Consider the following 16,849-nt stretch of genomic DNA (forward strand, 5'->3'; position numbering starts at 1 on the left):
ATTTCTGATCAAGATATGCAAAGGTGTGCTGGTCGTGACTGCCCGGTGCCCACCTCCCTTAGAGCCCTTGAAGAGAGCACACATGATGACAAGTCCCATCAGGGAAGGACTGAGACACAAGAGGAACCAGAGGTGTCCGGCTCCAGACTGGGAGGCCACATGCAGGCAGCAAAACGCCACGAGTGAAGCTTCTTGGGAGTGCCAGTACTGGGGCAGGATCTCGAAGAAAAGGTAAGAGGAAAACAGGCAGAAGGGGGAAGAAGAGCGTTCTCTAAGAGGGCAAGCAGCAGGAGTGAAGAAAGCTTCAGTACTAAAGCCTTCTTCTTGAGCTTTTTTTTTCCCCCCAAATAAAAAAAAAATTTTGAATTTCTGAGTGTTAAACATTTTCTAACAATTACATTTGCAGACAATGGTTCTTTCAGCTCTGGAATACATTACCAGAATGAGTTAAGCTACAGAAGTACTTATTAAAAACCAATTATTTTTATATTAAATTTCTTCAGAGCATAAGGTTACATTCACAGGAAATAGAAAGGAAGGAATAGCAGAGAAATACCTCACAAGCTCAAAGAGCAAACTTCCCATCAACGCGACAGCACAAAAGTAAACATGCAATTATCAAGGTCATAAAGGCAAGTTTCCAGAATGTATTGCTGCCCAGTAAATAATGCAAGTCCCTTAAAACTGTACTGTCTGCCCACTGCACAAGCCGCTACCAACTGCCGATGGAGAGAGCAGCTGGCACACACAGGACGTGTCTGGGCTTTCTGGGGGCTTTTTGCCCATTAGACTAAAAGAAGACGATTGCGGAGAGGAACGAAGGTCAGTCATTTTTGCCTGACCTTCCCAATCTGCTCATTTTTCCCCTAGAGCCTGACACACGGGAAGCACGTAATAAATGCTTATTGACTGACTTTTCAAAATGAGGAATGGCAGATTTATTGAAAACTGAGCTAAAGAGCAAGTTAGCCTTTACAATTCTCTAAAAGGCAACATCCGTCTGTCAGGGATGTCATTGAGGGAATTACTATTCAGGTAAATGTTGGACCACATGGCCTTGAAGGGGAAAAGATAAGAAAAAAAGAGGAGATAGAGAGGCAGAAGACAAATGTCCAAGCCTACAACTGTGTCTAAGGGCTGTCCTGTCGCCTTCGCTAATCAGGCACAAAGAGAAGGTTACGCTGATATTTTTCTTGTCTGGCAGCTATGAGGAGAGGCAGTTGTGCCTGGCATGACTTAGGAGGAATTTTTTTCCAAACAGCTGATTTTACATAAAGAAGCTTTGTCCAATGATGAGTAACTACATCCTTCTCCCTTGCAGAGGGTATCAAAGGCTCAGTAATATTTGAATTCTATGATCAAGAATTAGTGAACCTTCGAATCGCTTGCTTCTGAATTAGGAAGCATAATCTCTAAGACATTAATTGGATCAGGCTCACGAGATGACTAATTATACCAGAAAACATGCCATCCATCCCCTAACTATCCTATTTGTGCCTACACATAACTTAACAGAGCAGAAATGAGAAAAAACAAGTATCTAGTCCTTAGAAGGAAACATGTTTTCTCTTGTAAAACACCCACTGACACAGGATCTTAGCTAAACCTCCTCAGGGTGAAATCCTTCTCCGTTCTTAGGCCTTTGAGCAAGAAGGACTAAGGCAAAGCTTGCTTATTGATAACTTAATGAAGTCCATTTGCAAAGCCTACCAGTGGCCGGGCATCTTCTCGTTCTAAGATTTTCTGAGTCTGATCAGCAGGAAACTTCAGGACTGTAGTTATGACTTTTGCCATTGTCTACAAGAAAAATCAAAGAGGATTAATGACAGTCGTCACAGCAACCAAGCCCAACAACAATAATCAGATATGCGCTAGCTAGAAATCTGTTAACCAAGCTAAGAGTATTCTTCTTTAGAAATCTCAAAGAAAGCCATGACAAATGAAGTATGATGTGAAGACTGTCAATCAAGGAAACGAGATACAAAACTGAATAATACATTATTCCAATTAGACGGCAATCCTGGATGTCTTTTGGTTGATCTTGTGATGAAAGGGTGCTTCTCAAAGAGCAGAAGCTACCTGGCACCACCAAGTTCAAATACTCTTAGCCCTTTTCATCTTGTTAAGATGAACTTAGGAAAACTGCAATAAATGGCTCATCAATTAGTAAGGCCTTTCCTTTGGAACAATCTATCTGAGAACTGATGCAAGGACAAAAGACACGCTCAAAGTAATCCGAAATGGATGGTCACCCCAGCCCAACTGAGCCTCTATCACATCACAGATCTCACAAACACTGGCTACTGCATGGACAGGAACATGCTCAGAAGTTTGGGTTTTCTTCCCCAAGACATGCAGCACATCAGCCTACTGGAAAAACAACTCAGATTTTAAATCAACACAGGATGTATTGCTTTGCGGAAGACGGATGAATCAAAACATTATACATGGCAGCTCGCAAAACAAGATCCTAAGTTGTGCAGATCTGGATAAATACACCGTAAGTCAGGCTGTTACCCATAAGCTCCTGGAAAATTCTCCTCAAAGGATGAAACTTTCCCTATTTGGTTCTCAAGGTGAGGAGTTTTGAGGGAAACAGAGAGGAAAGAAGACACCACTTATGAAAATAACAAATTCAGTGCTTAAATATAAAATCATGCCCAGCTCTCAGGGATGCTACAGAGACTCTTCTTATACTGTGTGAGAAGTCAGGAGAGATAACCTCATGAGCGTTTTTCCTTTGCCAACATGCATTTTTGCACATACAAAGTACATCTCCGTGGGTATGTGTTTTGCTGTGTGTGAGTCCATGTATGTATGAGGTGGAAGGGTATCTGAGATGAAATTCTGCCTGTCATTAGCTAAGTACTTTTATGATCACATGTGACAAAAATCAATGCCATAATTCTTACCCAATTTAAAAGTTTGTCATTAGAATGCTCTTACTACAGAGTCAACGTAAGACCCAGGTACACTAAGAATGTCCCACAAACCAGGAACTAATACTATAAACTATAAATTTTGGTTTTTCCAATTCTCATATCCCTCAAGACTACCATTACCATGACAGGCTGAAAAATAAGACTCAAAAAGCATAATTCAGTTCTCAAAAAATTTTTAAAAGCAACTGAGAGAAAGTCTTGTTTCAACTATCACCTTACTAATTAGGAGAGCACAGCCCTGTACTAAGTCTAAAATTGAAACATGTTGATGTCTTAAACATGCCCAACCAATAATTCATCCTAATTATTTCAGAGTTCATTTCCTAGCATGGTCACAGAAGGTCAAAATTCTCAAGAGGCCTTAAAGATCCATCTTAACAAAGATCCTTACAAAGAGAATTGGTTTTGGTGCACTTGACATAGGTTGTTCAAGGTCACAAAAATCTACTTGTGCTACTTAAATATTACAAACAGCTTAGAAACATGCAATATTAAAGGGCTAGCTAACCTGTTAGGAAGGCACATACTGGACATATGTGTATCCAAAAATCTGTTTGAATAAATGAAATGCAATTAACTATTCTACCATTTGTCAATTTGCTAAACAATTTATTAGACACCACGTGAATAGGGAAAAAAGCAACATTCACTTCATCAGACTTTTTTTTTTTGGGTGCAGTTGGTTAATTCACTATGATGTCCCCTTTTAAAAATAGAGTGTTTGCTGACTGCCCAATTAGGAAGCCTAAACTCTTGCCAAGTATGACAGAAGATGCCATCTTAACAGAGATGCCCAGGCCCACTGCCATAGAACACTGTTGTGACAACACACTCCAGATACAGTAGGGGAGAAATGGGAAGCTAAAATAGTGGAAACTGTTGCTGATCTCCTTTTCCATAAGGAGAGGTCATTATACAACAGCTGAGAGCAGCAAATGCTTTTTTTTAACCCAAACGGGGCAAAGGGCTGACTTTCTCTATTGACAACAGCTTAGATATTCAGAACCTAAGAAACAGAAAAAGAAAGGAAAGGAAGGCACTTTGGGTGCTGCTCTCCGTGGCAAACACTTGACTCTTTTAAAATCACCTACCATAAAAATGAAGGCCATCACGAGTAATAGCAATAGCAGATGAAGCAACACAGGTCAAGGAAAACGTGCATCCTGCAAAATGTGGCAGAGCTGCGGATGATGATGACATCATAAAGGGACAGCCCTCATGGGCGCCATCCTCTGGAATTCTCAGCTAGTGTCTAAAGTCTGTCAGCATGGAAAGAGGTGTCCAGCCCACCCCAGAAGAGGAGTGACATGGTTGGCTGTTTCTCAATACCAACTGGAGGACATGACAGAATTACAACAGATCATCTTTCACTTGTAGTAGCTAGAAAAGCATAATAAATAAGCTATATGATTTTACCCAGGGAAAGCAAAACAGACCTCTTCTTCCTCACCTTCGGGCAGACTGTGAATCACTAAGCTTTCACAAAAAAGCTCCACTAAGGCCATTCTTGCATGTGGCTGCAGGGGCAAAAATGAGGACACGCCTAATGCTCGATGACACCATGTCTTCGACCTTCTTCTCTGTTCATCCTCATGCTATCCACGCGACCCCTCCCTCACAGGGAGGCTGAGGCCTGATCCATTTTGCACACTGACAAACTGAGCCAGGTGAAGGTGAACCCATGTAAACAAGCACCAGATGAAACCACAGCCTGACCTCAGGGCACAAACAAGAAAGGAGGGAGGGGAAGCCAAGGTCCGATGAGAGACCAGAAGAAAGGTTTGACATTTCAAAGTTGCGTGGTGGATAATAAGTAAGTGGAATCGTCCTCTCCTTGACCCAGGAAGGCCATCATCCAGGAACACTGCAGCAGGGGAGACTGGGCCTTTCTGACATGTGGTCTTTCATCCGTGTTGGTGAGACTGCCAAGCCTCACACTGACTGGGTAAGCGGTGATCCCACACAGAATCACGGTAAACTGTGTGTCCCATGTCGCCAAGCTGCCAAAAGAGGGCGGTCTGGGGCGGCAGGGAGTCCTGTCACTCTGACTGCACTGCCCAGCTGAGGGGCTAACCTGAGTTTCACTCCCAGTGTTCAGGGAGTGAACCCAGCAGGGTGTATGCTCCTCTGCTTTTATTTAAGGTCTTGTTAGAAACCAAAACCTTAATTTGCCCGAACACAGCTGTCCTCTCCTCTTCGGGCTCACTCAAAGTCAGGCAGAGTAAGAGGAGCACCCTGGCCCAAACTTTAAAGCATTCAAGTATTTCTCCACATGCCACAGACACATGTTACGTGTTCTTCTATTCCTATGACATGAAGCTGCATGTAAAAGACGCTGCCCTCAGGGGAGGCCTCCAGCTCAGCAGGGGCTCTGGACACATGTACACTTCCTACAAAATGGATGGGCCAGGCCATTAGATGCATAGAGCACTTTATGCTAAAGTCACCAGCTACTTCCTGGGCACTGTTGATGAATTTTTCCCCTAACCAAAGTAAAAGACTATAGTTTCTCCTAAACATGTATTCTTTATTCTGGAACATTTGAAATATTGCTACAATAACCAAAGAAATGAGAAAAAAATCATTTTCCTATTTTTAGAAGATCTGAAGTCACAAAATAAATTATTCCTGGCACAATTCAACCTAAGTATAACTTCTACTAATCAGCATCACCAATAGCAATCGTAAAATTAATATTTACAGATGTAATGAACCTAAGCAAGATCTGCCAATTCATTTCACGCAGCAAGAGTGAAAACCTGTATCAGATAGTCGTCTATGGCCATCTAATCGTCTAAGAGCACGGCATGGGACGCGCTAAACGAAACGCCATGGTGAGGGCACGTGGGCAACGTTCTCTCTTCTAAACTACAGCATACGATACGTCACCAGAAACAGGGTTTCTTCCATACCTTAGTTTCACGACCCATCATGTATTCAAAGAGCACTTTTCTCAAGTACTCAAACTCAGTCGGCTCTCCAAATAGAGAGACATCAGCATGGCACAGATTACCCCCTGTCGAGAAACAGATCAAGTACAAATGATAAAGAAAATCATGTCAATAAACTGCTTATCATTTAAAACATAAGTAGACTAAAAACAATCAAAAGAACAAATGAGGGAGTAATTTTTGCCTGATGGTGTAATTATGTGGATGAAATCTGGCCACGAGCGTAGGCCTGCCTTTGCTTTATGTTGATCCATACACTTCCTAAACTTCAGGTTTTCCGGCATGGACTTTCACTTCAGAGGAGAAAGCCTGAGCCTGTGACTTTCACTTCAACAAAGAATGTCTGGAAGGGCTGCAGTAACTCCCCCAAACTGCCTTTTCCCATGACTTAATTCATTCACTTAAGATAGTTCATCTACCCTAAAAGGTTGCAGAATCATCTCCCTTTACTATTCTATCAAAACTCTTTTTGTCTGTGTAATATTCTGAAACGACAGTCCTTTTACAATGTGAAAGTTAATAGTTTTCAGTTCACAAAGACTTCATTTCAAAATATGGGATAGATGAAGTTAAGTTTACTACAACAGCAAATGAACTTTTCTCTTTTATTCGGGTTTTAAACATTTTCATTCAAACAGGAAATATTGCATGCTTGACTGAATGACTGCTGATAGAAAAACTGTTTACAGATTACGTGTTGTCAAAACTCTATTTTGAATTTGAAACGTACAAAGAACAAACATTTCAGATACATAATAAAGAAATCAACTTTTATCTGGGAACACAAACGTCTACTCATATTGTGGAAACCACCAGGGCCCTTAGTGAAATGTATCCAATGTAATTTTGTTTCTAGAAAATATGTTTTCCAAAGAAGCACTTCTCCCTGCTCTTTTACATAATTTTCCCATATATGCTGTCCTGTCCTACATTCTATTTAAAATCTCTTACTACAGTATGCAAAAGCTAAAGCTTCAAGTCAGCAAGCATTTATTAAGTGCTTCCGAAGGGACATAAATGCCTCTCGATCGATCTATCTTGTTTCTGGGTCGTCGCTTTAAATAACCCCAGTGCAGATTATTCTCATACAAATAAACATGTTTTGCCAAAAGGCAGCATGATAAGACAGGCAGAATGCCGGGCCTGACATAAGAAAAACCTTGGCTCAAATCTTGCCACTAACAATTCCCAGCTGTCACATAACTACTCTCAGGCTCAGACAACTCCCTAGATCTACTCGAATCTATTGTGCCTCCTCCTGATGAAAGCACAAAGCTTTTTATTGTTTTCAAGTGTTTATTCTTGAGAAGTCCACCCAGTGCTTCAAGTACCAGAATGTTAGACTCTCAGAAGTAAAATGGAAGCCCTCAGGTCTAATCCATGCCCGAATAAGAATTCTGAATTGTATATGAATGTAGTGGAATGCTACTGTGCCACAAAATGATGAAGGGGACGATTTCAGGGAAACTTGGGAAGACCTGTATGAACTAAAGTGTGCAGAAGCAGAGCTATTTACAAAACAACACTGTTAAATCAAGCAACTTTGAAAGCAGTAATGAAATAGCAACCCATGAATCCAGAGGATTGATAATGAAGTATGCTGCAATGGACTCGAGTGTAAAATCTCACACACACACACATTTTTTGACATGGTCAACGAAGGATTTTGTTTTGCTCAAGTCACTCTGTATTTGTTGTAAGATTCTGGTTTGTTTGTTTTTCCAATGAGAGTAGCATAAGAGAGAAAAAAACTAGTTTTTGTTCACTGAAAAAAAATTAAAATTTAATTTTAAAAAAGCAATGAAGACAATTTCTTCCTTTACTCTTTTTAATTTGAACAATTTAAGAAACAATCTCTAAGAATAACAATGGCATAAAGTCTGTAGATAGACCAGATTAAAAAAAAAAAAATACTCGGGAGAATATATCACAGCAAAACTTTGATTACCCTATGTCTTCATAACCTGAGAGACACCTCAGTATACACACTACCAATTCCACTTCATCAAAGTTAGCTTAGCTACATGGACAGGCTAGTAGAGGTATGGACTGGCCTAAGAAACATGACAAGGAAGCTTAGTGTCAAGTAACCCCATTAGATGAAGTGTTCTTCATATCAAATATTGGGCCGTATTTCAACTACAACAGCAGTACTCATTTTACTGTACCCTCTCATATAACTGGTTCGATGCACCAACTGACAGACTTCTCTTTCTGCCAAAGGCAGAGCACTCAATAATTTCTTGACTTCCCTTATTGAGAATTTCATCCTTGAAAGGGTTGAGGGGGGAAAAAGAGGAAATTCTATTATACATATGATTCCTGCATCCAACCCAGCACTCACAACAATTATCCAGGGCAGTAATTCCTATGGAAGAGGGCTCTACCACCCCACTAGCTGCCACACATATGGCAAGGAAACCAACCTAGCTGAAGCAGCCAGGAACCCTGAGGGAGATGGGAGAAAGCATATGCCGGCCTTCAGACCCTGAACCCAAGAGCCTGGGAACAGGAACACTAAATAATGGCATTAAAGAAGAAGCAGTACCATCTAAATCCTGCTGTGCCTTAAGGACCACGGGACTTTTCCAATTAACTTGTAGCTGAAACCTTCCCTCTATGCTGTCTCCATTAGAATGTAAGCTCCTTGAGAACAGGGACTGCCTCATCTAAAAAATGAGGATAACAGCATGGACCTCCCAGAGTTGGTGAGGATAAAAACCAGATGATATCTATAAAGCGCTCTACAAACCATAAAGCCCTACACAAATGTTAGCCATATTATTAGTATTAGCCAAACTGCTCTACTTGCTGCTGTCTAAACTTAGCATTCCATCTCCAAACACCATGTCTTTGCACAAGCTGTGCCACATGCCTAGAACGTATTCTTTCCCTCCTTTGGCTAGGACACTGCCTGGTTTCCTTCAGCTCCTACAGGGAGCTTTGCCTGACCCTGCTAGGTGGCAGTCAATTCAACAAGCATTTACTGAGCATCTAATACAAACTAGGCCTGAGCTGGGTGCTGAGGATACAAAGAAAGGCAAAAAACAGGGTCACTGTTCTCAGTCTAACAAGGGGAGAAAACATGCAAATAACTATATATATATATATATATATAAAGATCTATACAGAAGAAACAAGAGATAATTGAGGGGATCAGGAAAAGCTTCTTAGGAAAGGTGGAATTGTAGCTGAGACTTGAAAGAAAGGAGAAAGCCTGGAGGTAGAGACGCAAAGAGAAAGAATTCCAGGCCTGGGGCAAGAGCCACAGAAAATGCCTGGAGAAAGGAGATGAAGGTTGTGTGTGAGGTCCCACTAATGAGCTAATCTAGACACAAGCTCCTATTACCTATGTTCTGCTGAATAGAATTAATTTGGGACCTAGATTTTTGCCTTAATGAGTAAAAACTGACAAAGAAAGAGAACTTGTCAAAACTGGTAACTACAAATAAGTCCAATGTCATAAAGCATTTTAAATGGCTTTTGGAACATGCCCATTATCCCAAGGTTTTTCAAACAAAAAGACCAATCAAACTAATAAGATCCCTTGAACTCCTTTAGTGATACACATAAAAAACAAAAGCAATGCCTGTCCTCAATTTTTTTAAAAAAAAAATTTATTAGGGGAAGCTAGGTGGCGCAACGGATAGAGCGCCGGCCCTGAAGTCAGGAGGACCTGAGTTCAAATCTGGCCTCAGACCAAACACTTGACACTTACTAGCTGTGTGACCCTGGGCAAGTCACTTAACCCCAATTCCCTTTAAAAAAAATTTTTTTTTATTTTTCCCCAATTACATGTTAAAACAATTTAAAAATTTTTTTTTAAAGTTCAGAGTTACATAATCTATTCCTCCCTCTCTCTGTCCCCTCCCCATTCCCTAAGATGGTAAGCAATCCAATACAGGTTATATATGTGCAACCGCATAAAACATTACCATATTATTCATTTGGTACAAGAAGACTCAAACAAAAAAAAAAAAGGAAGAAAAGTGAAAAATAGTCTGCTTCAGTCTGTATTTCAGACAATACCAACATCAGTTCTTTCTCTGTAGGAGGATGCAAGTCTCAAGATGCTTACATTCTAATGCAGGAAATCACGTGGTATATACGGGATACACACAAAGCATCTCACAAAGGTAATCTCAGAGGGAAGGCTTTGAAGTGTCTCAAATAGCAAGTCAGCCAGAATGGCTACATCATAAATGTGTTGAGGGATAACATGGAAGAAGACGAATGAAACGAAGGGCCCTCTAAATGCTAAATGCAAGGGTAACAGAGAGTCAATGAAAGCTAGATAAGAGTGCAGCTAGCCCCAAGGCCAGCGGCCCAGCCGGCAAGCTACGGCTAATTTTTCTGGGTAAAAGGTGATGAAGGCCAGAACTAAAGTGATGGCTCCATGAGTGAAGAGGACAGATTTTGACTGAAATGATTTCTCTCTTCTTTCTCTTATTCTCAAATCAGGAGGAACTGTGGAGCTTTCAAAACCACAGAAAAATGTCAAAAAATTATATTTGAAAAAACAAAGGTTGGTTTGTTTTTTTTTAATTTTTCAGCTACTTTTCATGAAGTCTAGGAATTGAAAAAGTAATTAGCGCACCTACCGGGACTAGCGTAACTGCATCACAAGATTCATCCAGCCACACTTAACCTGGTATTGTAGCTACTTAACTCAAAAGGAAGTACTATTTCCAAATCACAGCAGATGGAATCTAAGGATTACTTTAAGAAATTATGTTTATTCAATACTTAGTAAAAAAGAAACTGTTTTTTATTTAATGCCTAATAAAAAATGAGCAGTTATCCTCACCTTGGTAAGGCATCCCCACTGTTGTAACATACATGTTCTTCTCATACTTCCTTAAACGGTCTTCTAATGTATGAATCTAGAAATAATCAACAAAATAGATGAAAAAAATATGAAGAAAAATGAGAGATCTGTCTAAAAAGTCACAGTGGCTATATAAATTAGGATTACAAAAAAGATTGCCAAGGTAGAAGTCCATCAAAGTTAACGTTACAACAATCTGTAACAGGCAAGGGTGAGGACTGGAGACTAAAAGAAGAGTATTCAAAAAGTACTTCTCAGAACTGAGCTCCTGTGCCACAAAGTCACTAGAGAAGACCAAAAATGTTGTGGAACCCAAAACACAGAGAGGGTGGTAGTTAAAGCCAACAAGAAGAGAAGAAACTAAGGGAGAGGAGGAAATGGACAAATCTCTGCAAGTATCTGCTGAAAACTCAAGTCAATGCACTTGAGGAGACACTTCTAAAGGTTAAGCACAGCTACTTAACCCTGTAGCTTTCTTTGGCTACACACAAGTCTTAATACTTAGTATACATGTATACACAATGAATCCACCAACCCAAAAATTAACTTCAACTAACTGTCTCATTTTTTACTTTATGAGCAAAAAGGAAAAAAAAAAAAAAGATTCTTCTGAGAATTGAACCTTGTAACAAGTAACATAAACTCAATATTTTATCCAAAGATAAATGCTCTTCAAGAACTAAAAGCAGGCTCTCATCAGTTAAGTATAATTAAAGGACCAAATAAGAGATTTAAATATTATCTTAATCTCAAAATTAAGACATTAAATTTACATTAATCACAGAAAATGATTTTTCATTAAAAATGTAATCATTCTGATTCAGAAATAAAATTCATACTGTAGTTCAAAAAAATTGCAAGGCCAACTGTTAATCAGCAGAATGAAATTCTAGCTAAATGAAAGCCAAGTTTAGATGTTCAATATTCAAAATAAGAACCATTATAGATACCTTTTCCCCCCTTTTTGGAGATGGGTCTCCATACCTTACTCAAGCTAAGAGAACAGATCTGGCTGAAACCTTTGAGCCTAAACCCCTTTGCCCCTCCTTAGGCAGTCAAGGAGTACCTACCCTCCCGACCTCACCCCAGCCCTGCTCCCTAGAGCTCACCATACCAGCATGGGATTAGTGTGGACACCTGAAGTAAGCGGCCTGCCTCTGCCTTCGCAGGAGCCAGGATTCCAAGTGGGAATGAGTGTGTGTTTGCCTGCACAACCACATCCTGCTATAAATTCCTCTTATACAAATCCAAGCCTCCCTCTTCACCTGCTCTCTGAACTCCTGCTCTTTCAGCTTGGAATCATTGACAAGAGTAGTTTTCTGGGCCAGCTGGGTCTGAAAGAACAAAAAAGGGACTTTTCAAACAAACGACTCTTCATTAACACAGGGACATATTTCACACTACCAGGGAGCTTCTTCTGGTTAATAACAGCCTCTTCCTGGCTCAGCTATAACACAAAACTCTCCTGAAAACGTAGTTCAATAAAAGATTCGATAAAAGTATCGAATCTGAGCCAATGAAATTCAACACTTACCTGGAGATCCATTATTGTTACCTGAAAAAAGGAAAAAAGAGAAAAGATAATGTTCCTGCTTGAAACAACCATCAAAGAGGCAGATGTGAAAATGCCAAGAATTAACAGGCCAAGTTTCTAGTTGTTCAATCAGTTTTTAATTTGTGAGGAAGATAATGTAAAATCATTGTTTAAAAAACTTTCTTAAATCTTCTTCAAAATGCTTATTTCTGTACACATATTCAGGAACTCTTAAGAATTTTAAGGCAATATTTCTGCTTATTCTAATTCCCTCTCAAACCTCTCAATGACAGCAAGTAAAATAAATTTTTTTTAATGCACTGCATTAGAATCATGGTACAACTAGGCCAAGAATAAATGTCAACCGCTGGAGCGGAGATGAGATTCGGAGGTGAATAAATCTAAAAAGTAAAGAAGTAAAATGACAATAAATGTTGCAGATTATGACCAAAAAGGCAGCTAGGTGGCACAGGGGATAGAGGACTAGGCCTGAAGTCAGGAAGATCTAAGTGCAAATCCAGCCTCAGAGACTTCCTAGCTGTGAGACCTTGGGCTAGCCACTTAACCCTGTTTGCTTCAGTTTCCTCATCTATAAAATGAGCTGGAGGAGAAAATAGCAAACCACTCCAGTATCTTTGCCAAGAAAACCCCAAAATAGTGTCACAAAGAGTTGGACGCAACACTACTGAGCAACAACAAAAAGAGACTGAAAAAAACGACAAATAAAATATTCTGCTTTATCTAGAACAGAATTATAATCTAAAATCACACCCCCAAGAAAGCCTCAGCGTGGCAAGAAAACCCTCTCAATGTCCAATATTCACTCTACCCTCAAGAGAAACCTGAGGTAATGCTATCCTTGTGGACAAGATGGGGAAATACGGGTTGGAAGACAGTACAGTTAAGTGAATACAAAACTGGGCAATGACTGAATTTGAAACAGGTCTTGATCCACTTGAAGCGAGGTTTCAGGTAGAGAGATCCAAGGAAACACTGTTGACCTCGTGCTTTTAACACTTTTATCATGACATGAACACAGGCCAAAATGAAGCTGAGAGGAAGTCCTGAGAGAAATGGTAACGCTCAAAATCCAAAAACAACACAATGGGCTAAAAACAGCAGCCCTTAATCAGTTTTTGTGTCATAGGCTCCTTTGGCAGGCTAGGGAAAACTACTGGACCCCTTCTCTGAGTAATTTTTTTTAAATAGGGATAATAAAATACATAGAATCCAAAGGAAACCAATTATAAAGACATATAGTGCTCAAAATATCTTAAAAAAAAAAATCACAGACCTCAGGTGAAGAACTCCCAGCTAGCAAAAAAGCTATTTACCCAGCGATGCCACCGCTAGATCTATACTCCAAAGTGATATTTTCAAAAAAAAAAAAAAAAAGGAAAAGGAACCATATGTACAAAAAATTTATGGCCGCTCTCTTTGTGGCGGCAAAGACTTGGAAACTGAAGAGCTGCCCATCAACTGGGGGATGGCTGAACAAGTTGTGGAATATGAATGTGATGGAATACTATTGTGCTGTAAGAAATCACAAGGGGAGTGGTTTCAGAAACACTAAGGAAGACTTGTATGAATTCATGCAACAGCAAGTGAGCAGATGCTGGAAAATCATTTATGCGATAACAACAGTATTATAAAGACAAACAACTCTAAAAATCTCAGGACTTCTGATCAACACAATGACCAATCATAATTCCAGAAGACTGGTGATGAAACATGCTACCCACCTCCTGACAGAGAGGTGATGGACTCAGAGTATAGACTGAGACATGTTTTTTTTCCTGAATATGGTCAATGTGGGTATTTGTTTTGCTTTACTATATATGTTTGTAACAGGTTTTGTTTTTCTTGCTTTCTCAAAGACGGACTGAAGGAAGGTGGAAGGGAGAGAATATGGACCTGAAAATCAAATAAAATCGAATAAAAAAACAAAAAAAATCTTCTGATAAAAATGGGGGGAAATCCCTGACTAGAACAATGGGCCAAATCAAATCAAATCAAATTTTAAAGGAACAAGTATACAAAGTCTTACACTTTGGTTCAAAAAAAAAACTCAATTTTACAGTACAGGATCAGGAAGGCCTAGACCACAGTTTGTGACACAAAACAAAAACAAACAATCTAGAGACCTTAGTAGGCTAAAGGCTCAATAGAAATAGTGGCTACTTGGTGGCACAGTAGGTAAGAGTACGTGACCCCGGGCAACTCACTTAACCTCTGTCTCCCTCAGTTTCCACATCTCTCAGGGTGCCGTGAGGCTCAAATGAGATCGTATTATAAGCGCTTAATTAGCGCAGCGCCTGGCACAAAGCCGACTCTTAATAAACGCTCATTCCACCCCCTACCCCCTGCACGTGAGTCAGGGCAAGAAAACTAATCTTGGGTGATCTTGGGTGGCAGCCAGAGACCCAGTGTCTAGAATGGAAGAGGTGAGAGCCTCACTCTGCCCTTCCCTCGCCAGACCAGCCCTGAAGGGCGAGGCTCCCGCGCCCATTCGCGCAGGCCCCTCCTCCTGTTCTCCCTGGGCACTGGCTGGCTGTCCTTCCTCGGCCCTTTGGGCACCGCCTTCTGTGCTCTGACACCCACACTGAGGGTACGTTCTATCCCCAGCCCAGGATGCTCAACTCCCTGAGGGCCTCGTTCTGCATCCCTGCCTGCCTCGCTCTGTCCCGTGCTTTTCACAAAGCAGACACTGAGGAAATGGGGGCTTCCTCACTTTCTCACTGCTTGGATTCTCCTCTTCCTCATGGAGTCGCTGCTGGTGTTCCTTCTGCAGCTGTTCCAGCTGTGTCTGTAGTTCAATAACTTTAGCAGTCATTTCTTCTTCTCGTGCCTTTGAGATAAAAAAAGTTAATTAACAAGAGACATCAAATAACATATGATTATTTAAGCATGTGGCAATCCTAGGTGAGCAAAATGGTAGCAACAAAAGCACTGTTCTGCTAACTCCAATGACAGTTAATAAGGGTGACCCAAAAAGCACTTTGCTTGGAATTATTCTGTTAAGAAGTCTGAAAATTCCTTCCTACTTAACAAACGAGGAAACCAAGGCTCAGACCTGGAGCTATGGGATCCATGTATTCCTGTACCTGCCTCGAGGCTTGGCCCTCAGCCTTAAAAAATGCTTGATGATAGATTCAAACTCCTGAGTAGGCTGAAGCCATAGAAGAATCCAATCGAAATTTTGGAATCTGTCTTGTACAGAAGTCTTCATTTGAAGAGTTAATGGAACAAAACCATCTTAGAGAGCAAGTGCCCCTATAACTTCATCTTTGATTGGGAGGAAATAAACTTAACTTAAGCTAAAAGAAGCAAACAAAAACAGGGTTACATCAAGGATTTCTTCATATCTTTTGGCTGTTCTTTTTAAATCTTCTTCTTTATCCGCAATTCTTTTATGCAGATGATTCGTTTCTGCTTGGTGGCTTTCTAAGAGCTCTGCCTCCACTTCTTGGGCCTTACCTGACAAACACAAGAGAAGAGGGCAGAGGAAAAGGCATTAGACAAGGAGAGATTACTCTAGTCCAGCTTCAGGGGGAAAAGCCTTCTCAGATGAGCTTAATGAACTTATCAGCATCACATGAAAGAAACAGTATTTGTACATATATATCCTTTGTGTATACAATGATATAAATATATGAACGTGCAAGTACACACGCATATACACTACACGTGAGCACACAGGCCCCCATACACACACACCCAGAGTTGCCAGCACATCTCATTTGTTAAACATTACAAGGAAAGACAACAGAACACTACACTATGCACTGCCTTACAAAACTCTGAAAATCAGTACATTGCAACTTTTTTTTTTTTTTTTGCTTTTTTTAGTGTGGCAATCAGGGTTAAGTGACTTGCTGACAGTCACACAGCTAGTAAGTGTCAAGTGTCTGAGGCCACATTTGAACTCAAGTCCTCCTGACTCCAGGGCCAGAGCTCTATCCACTGCGCCACCTAGCTGCTCCTACATTCCAACTTCTGATGTGTGTCAGCTTCATTGTTTTATTTTCCCCTACTTCTGACTCCTACAAAGGCTTGTGGGAATTTTAAGTTAAATCTCACACACACACAGACACACAGACACACACCCTCACCCACCCCGGCCACTGTCAGATGACTAGGGTAATGCTGTACACTTTGTGCACTTTCCCCTTCTCTTCTAATGATAAAGAGAGCCCAGTTCCCAGGCCATACTACTTCTACCACACTATATCCTAAGGAAAGAATGTTTTGGGTTGTGACCAGGGGGGCGCTGCACAGTGACAAGAAGATTGGAGCTTAACTTTTACATTCTATGAGGATGATTCCAGTTTCTCTGTTAACAAATTTGGACTTCACTTACTGATGGTTTCTTTGATGGTGGCTTCCAGTTCCTGCTCCTTCTGTGCCAGCTGGGTGTTAAACTCCCTCATCAGTTGTTTTAACTTGGAGTTGTGCTTGAGCTCATTGTCTTCCTGTTCCATTCTGTACAGCAAAATTTTAAAATCAAATGGCTTCACATAAAGAGAACAAAATCACTTAACTAATCATCATCTTACAGGAAAGAGAAATGTCACTTTTCCCTTAAACACAGAAC

General features: G+C 40.5%; 1 protein-coding gene across 6 annotated transcripts in view; it reads right to left on the reverse strand.

Annotated features, from left to right (window-relative positions):
- Window positions 1-16,849, reverse strand: part of GOLGA4 (golgin A4) — a 98,668-nt gene that overhangs the window by 7,809 nt on the left and 74,010 nt on the right. For all 6 annotated transcript variants that reach the window (XM_027859358.1, XM_027859357.1, XM_027859356.1 and 3 more), the window contains 8 exons: window positions 16,616-16,737; window positions 15,602-15,732; window positions 14,987-15,103; window positions 12,256-12,276; window positions 11,987-12,055; window positions 10,701-10,776; window positions 5,855-5,958; window positions 1,711-1,797 (listed from right to left, as the gene is read on the reverse strand). In XM_027859358.1, coding sequence (XP_027715159.1) covers window positions 1,711-1,797; window positions 5,855-5,958; window positions 10,701-10,776; window positions 11,987-12,055; window positions 12,256-12,276; window positions 14,987-15,103; window positions 15,602-15,732; window positions 16,616-16,737 — 727 coding nt within the window. The remainder of the gene's footprint in view (window positions 1-1,710; window positions 1,798-5,854; window positions 5,959-10,700; window positions 10,777-11,986; window positions 12,056-12,255; window positions 12,277-14,986; window positions 15,104-15,601; window positions 15,733-16,615; window positions 16,738-16,849) is intronic.

The sequence above is a fragment of the Vombatus ursinus genome, unplaced genomic scaffold, assembly GCF_900497805.2.
Source record: "Vombatus ursinus unplaced genomic scaffold, bare-nosed wombat genome assembly UNPS02014166.1, whole genome shotgun sequence".
Lineage (NCBI taxonomy): Eukaryota > Metazoa > Chordata > Mammalia > Diprotodontia > Vombatidae > Vombatus > Vombatus ursinus.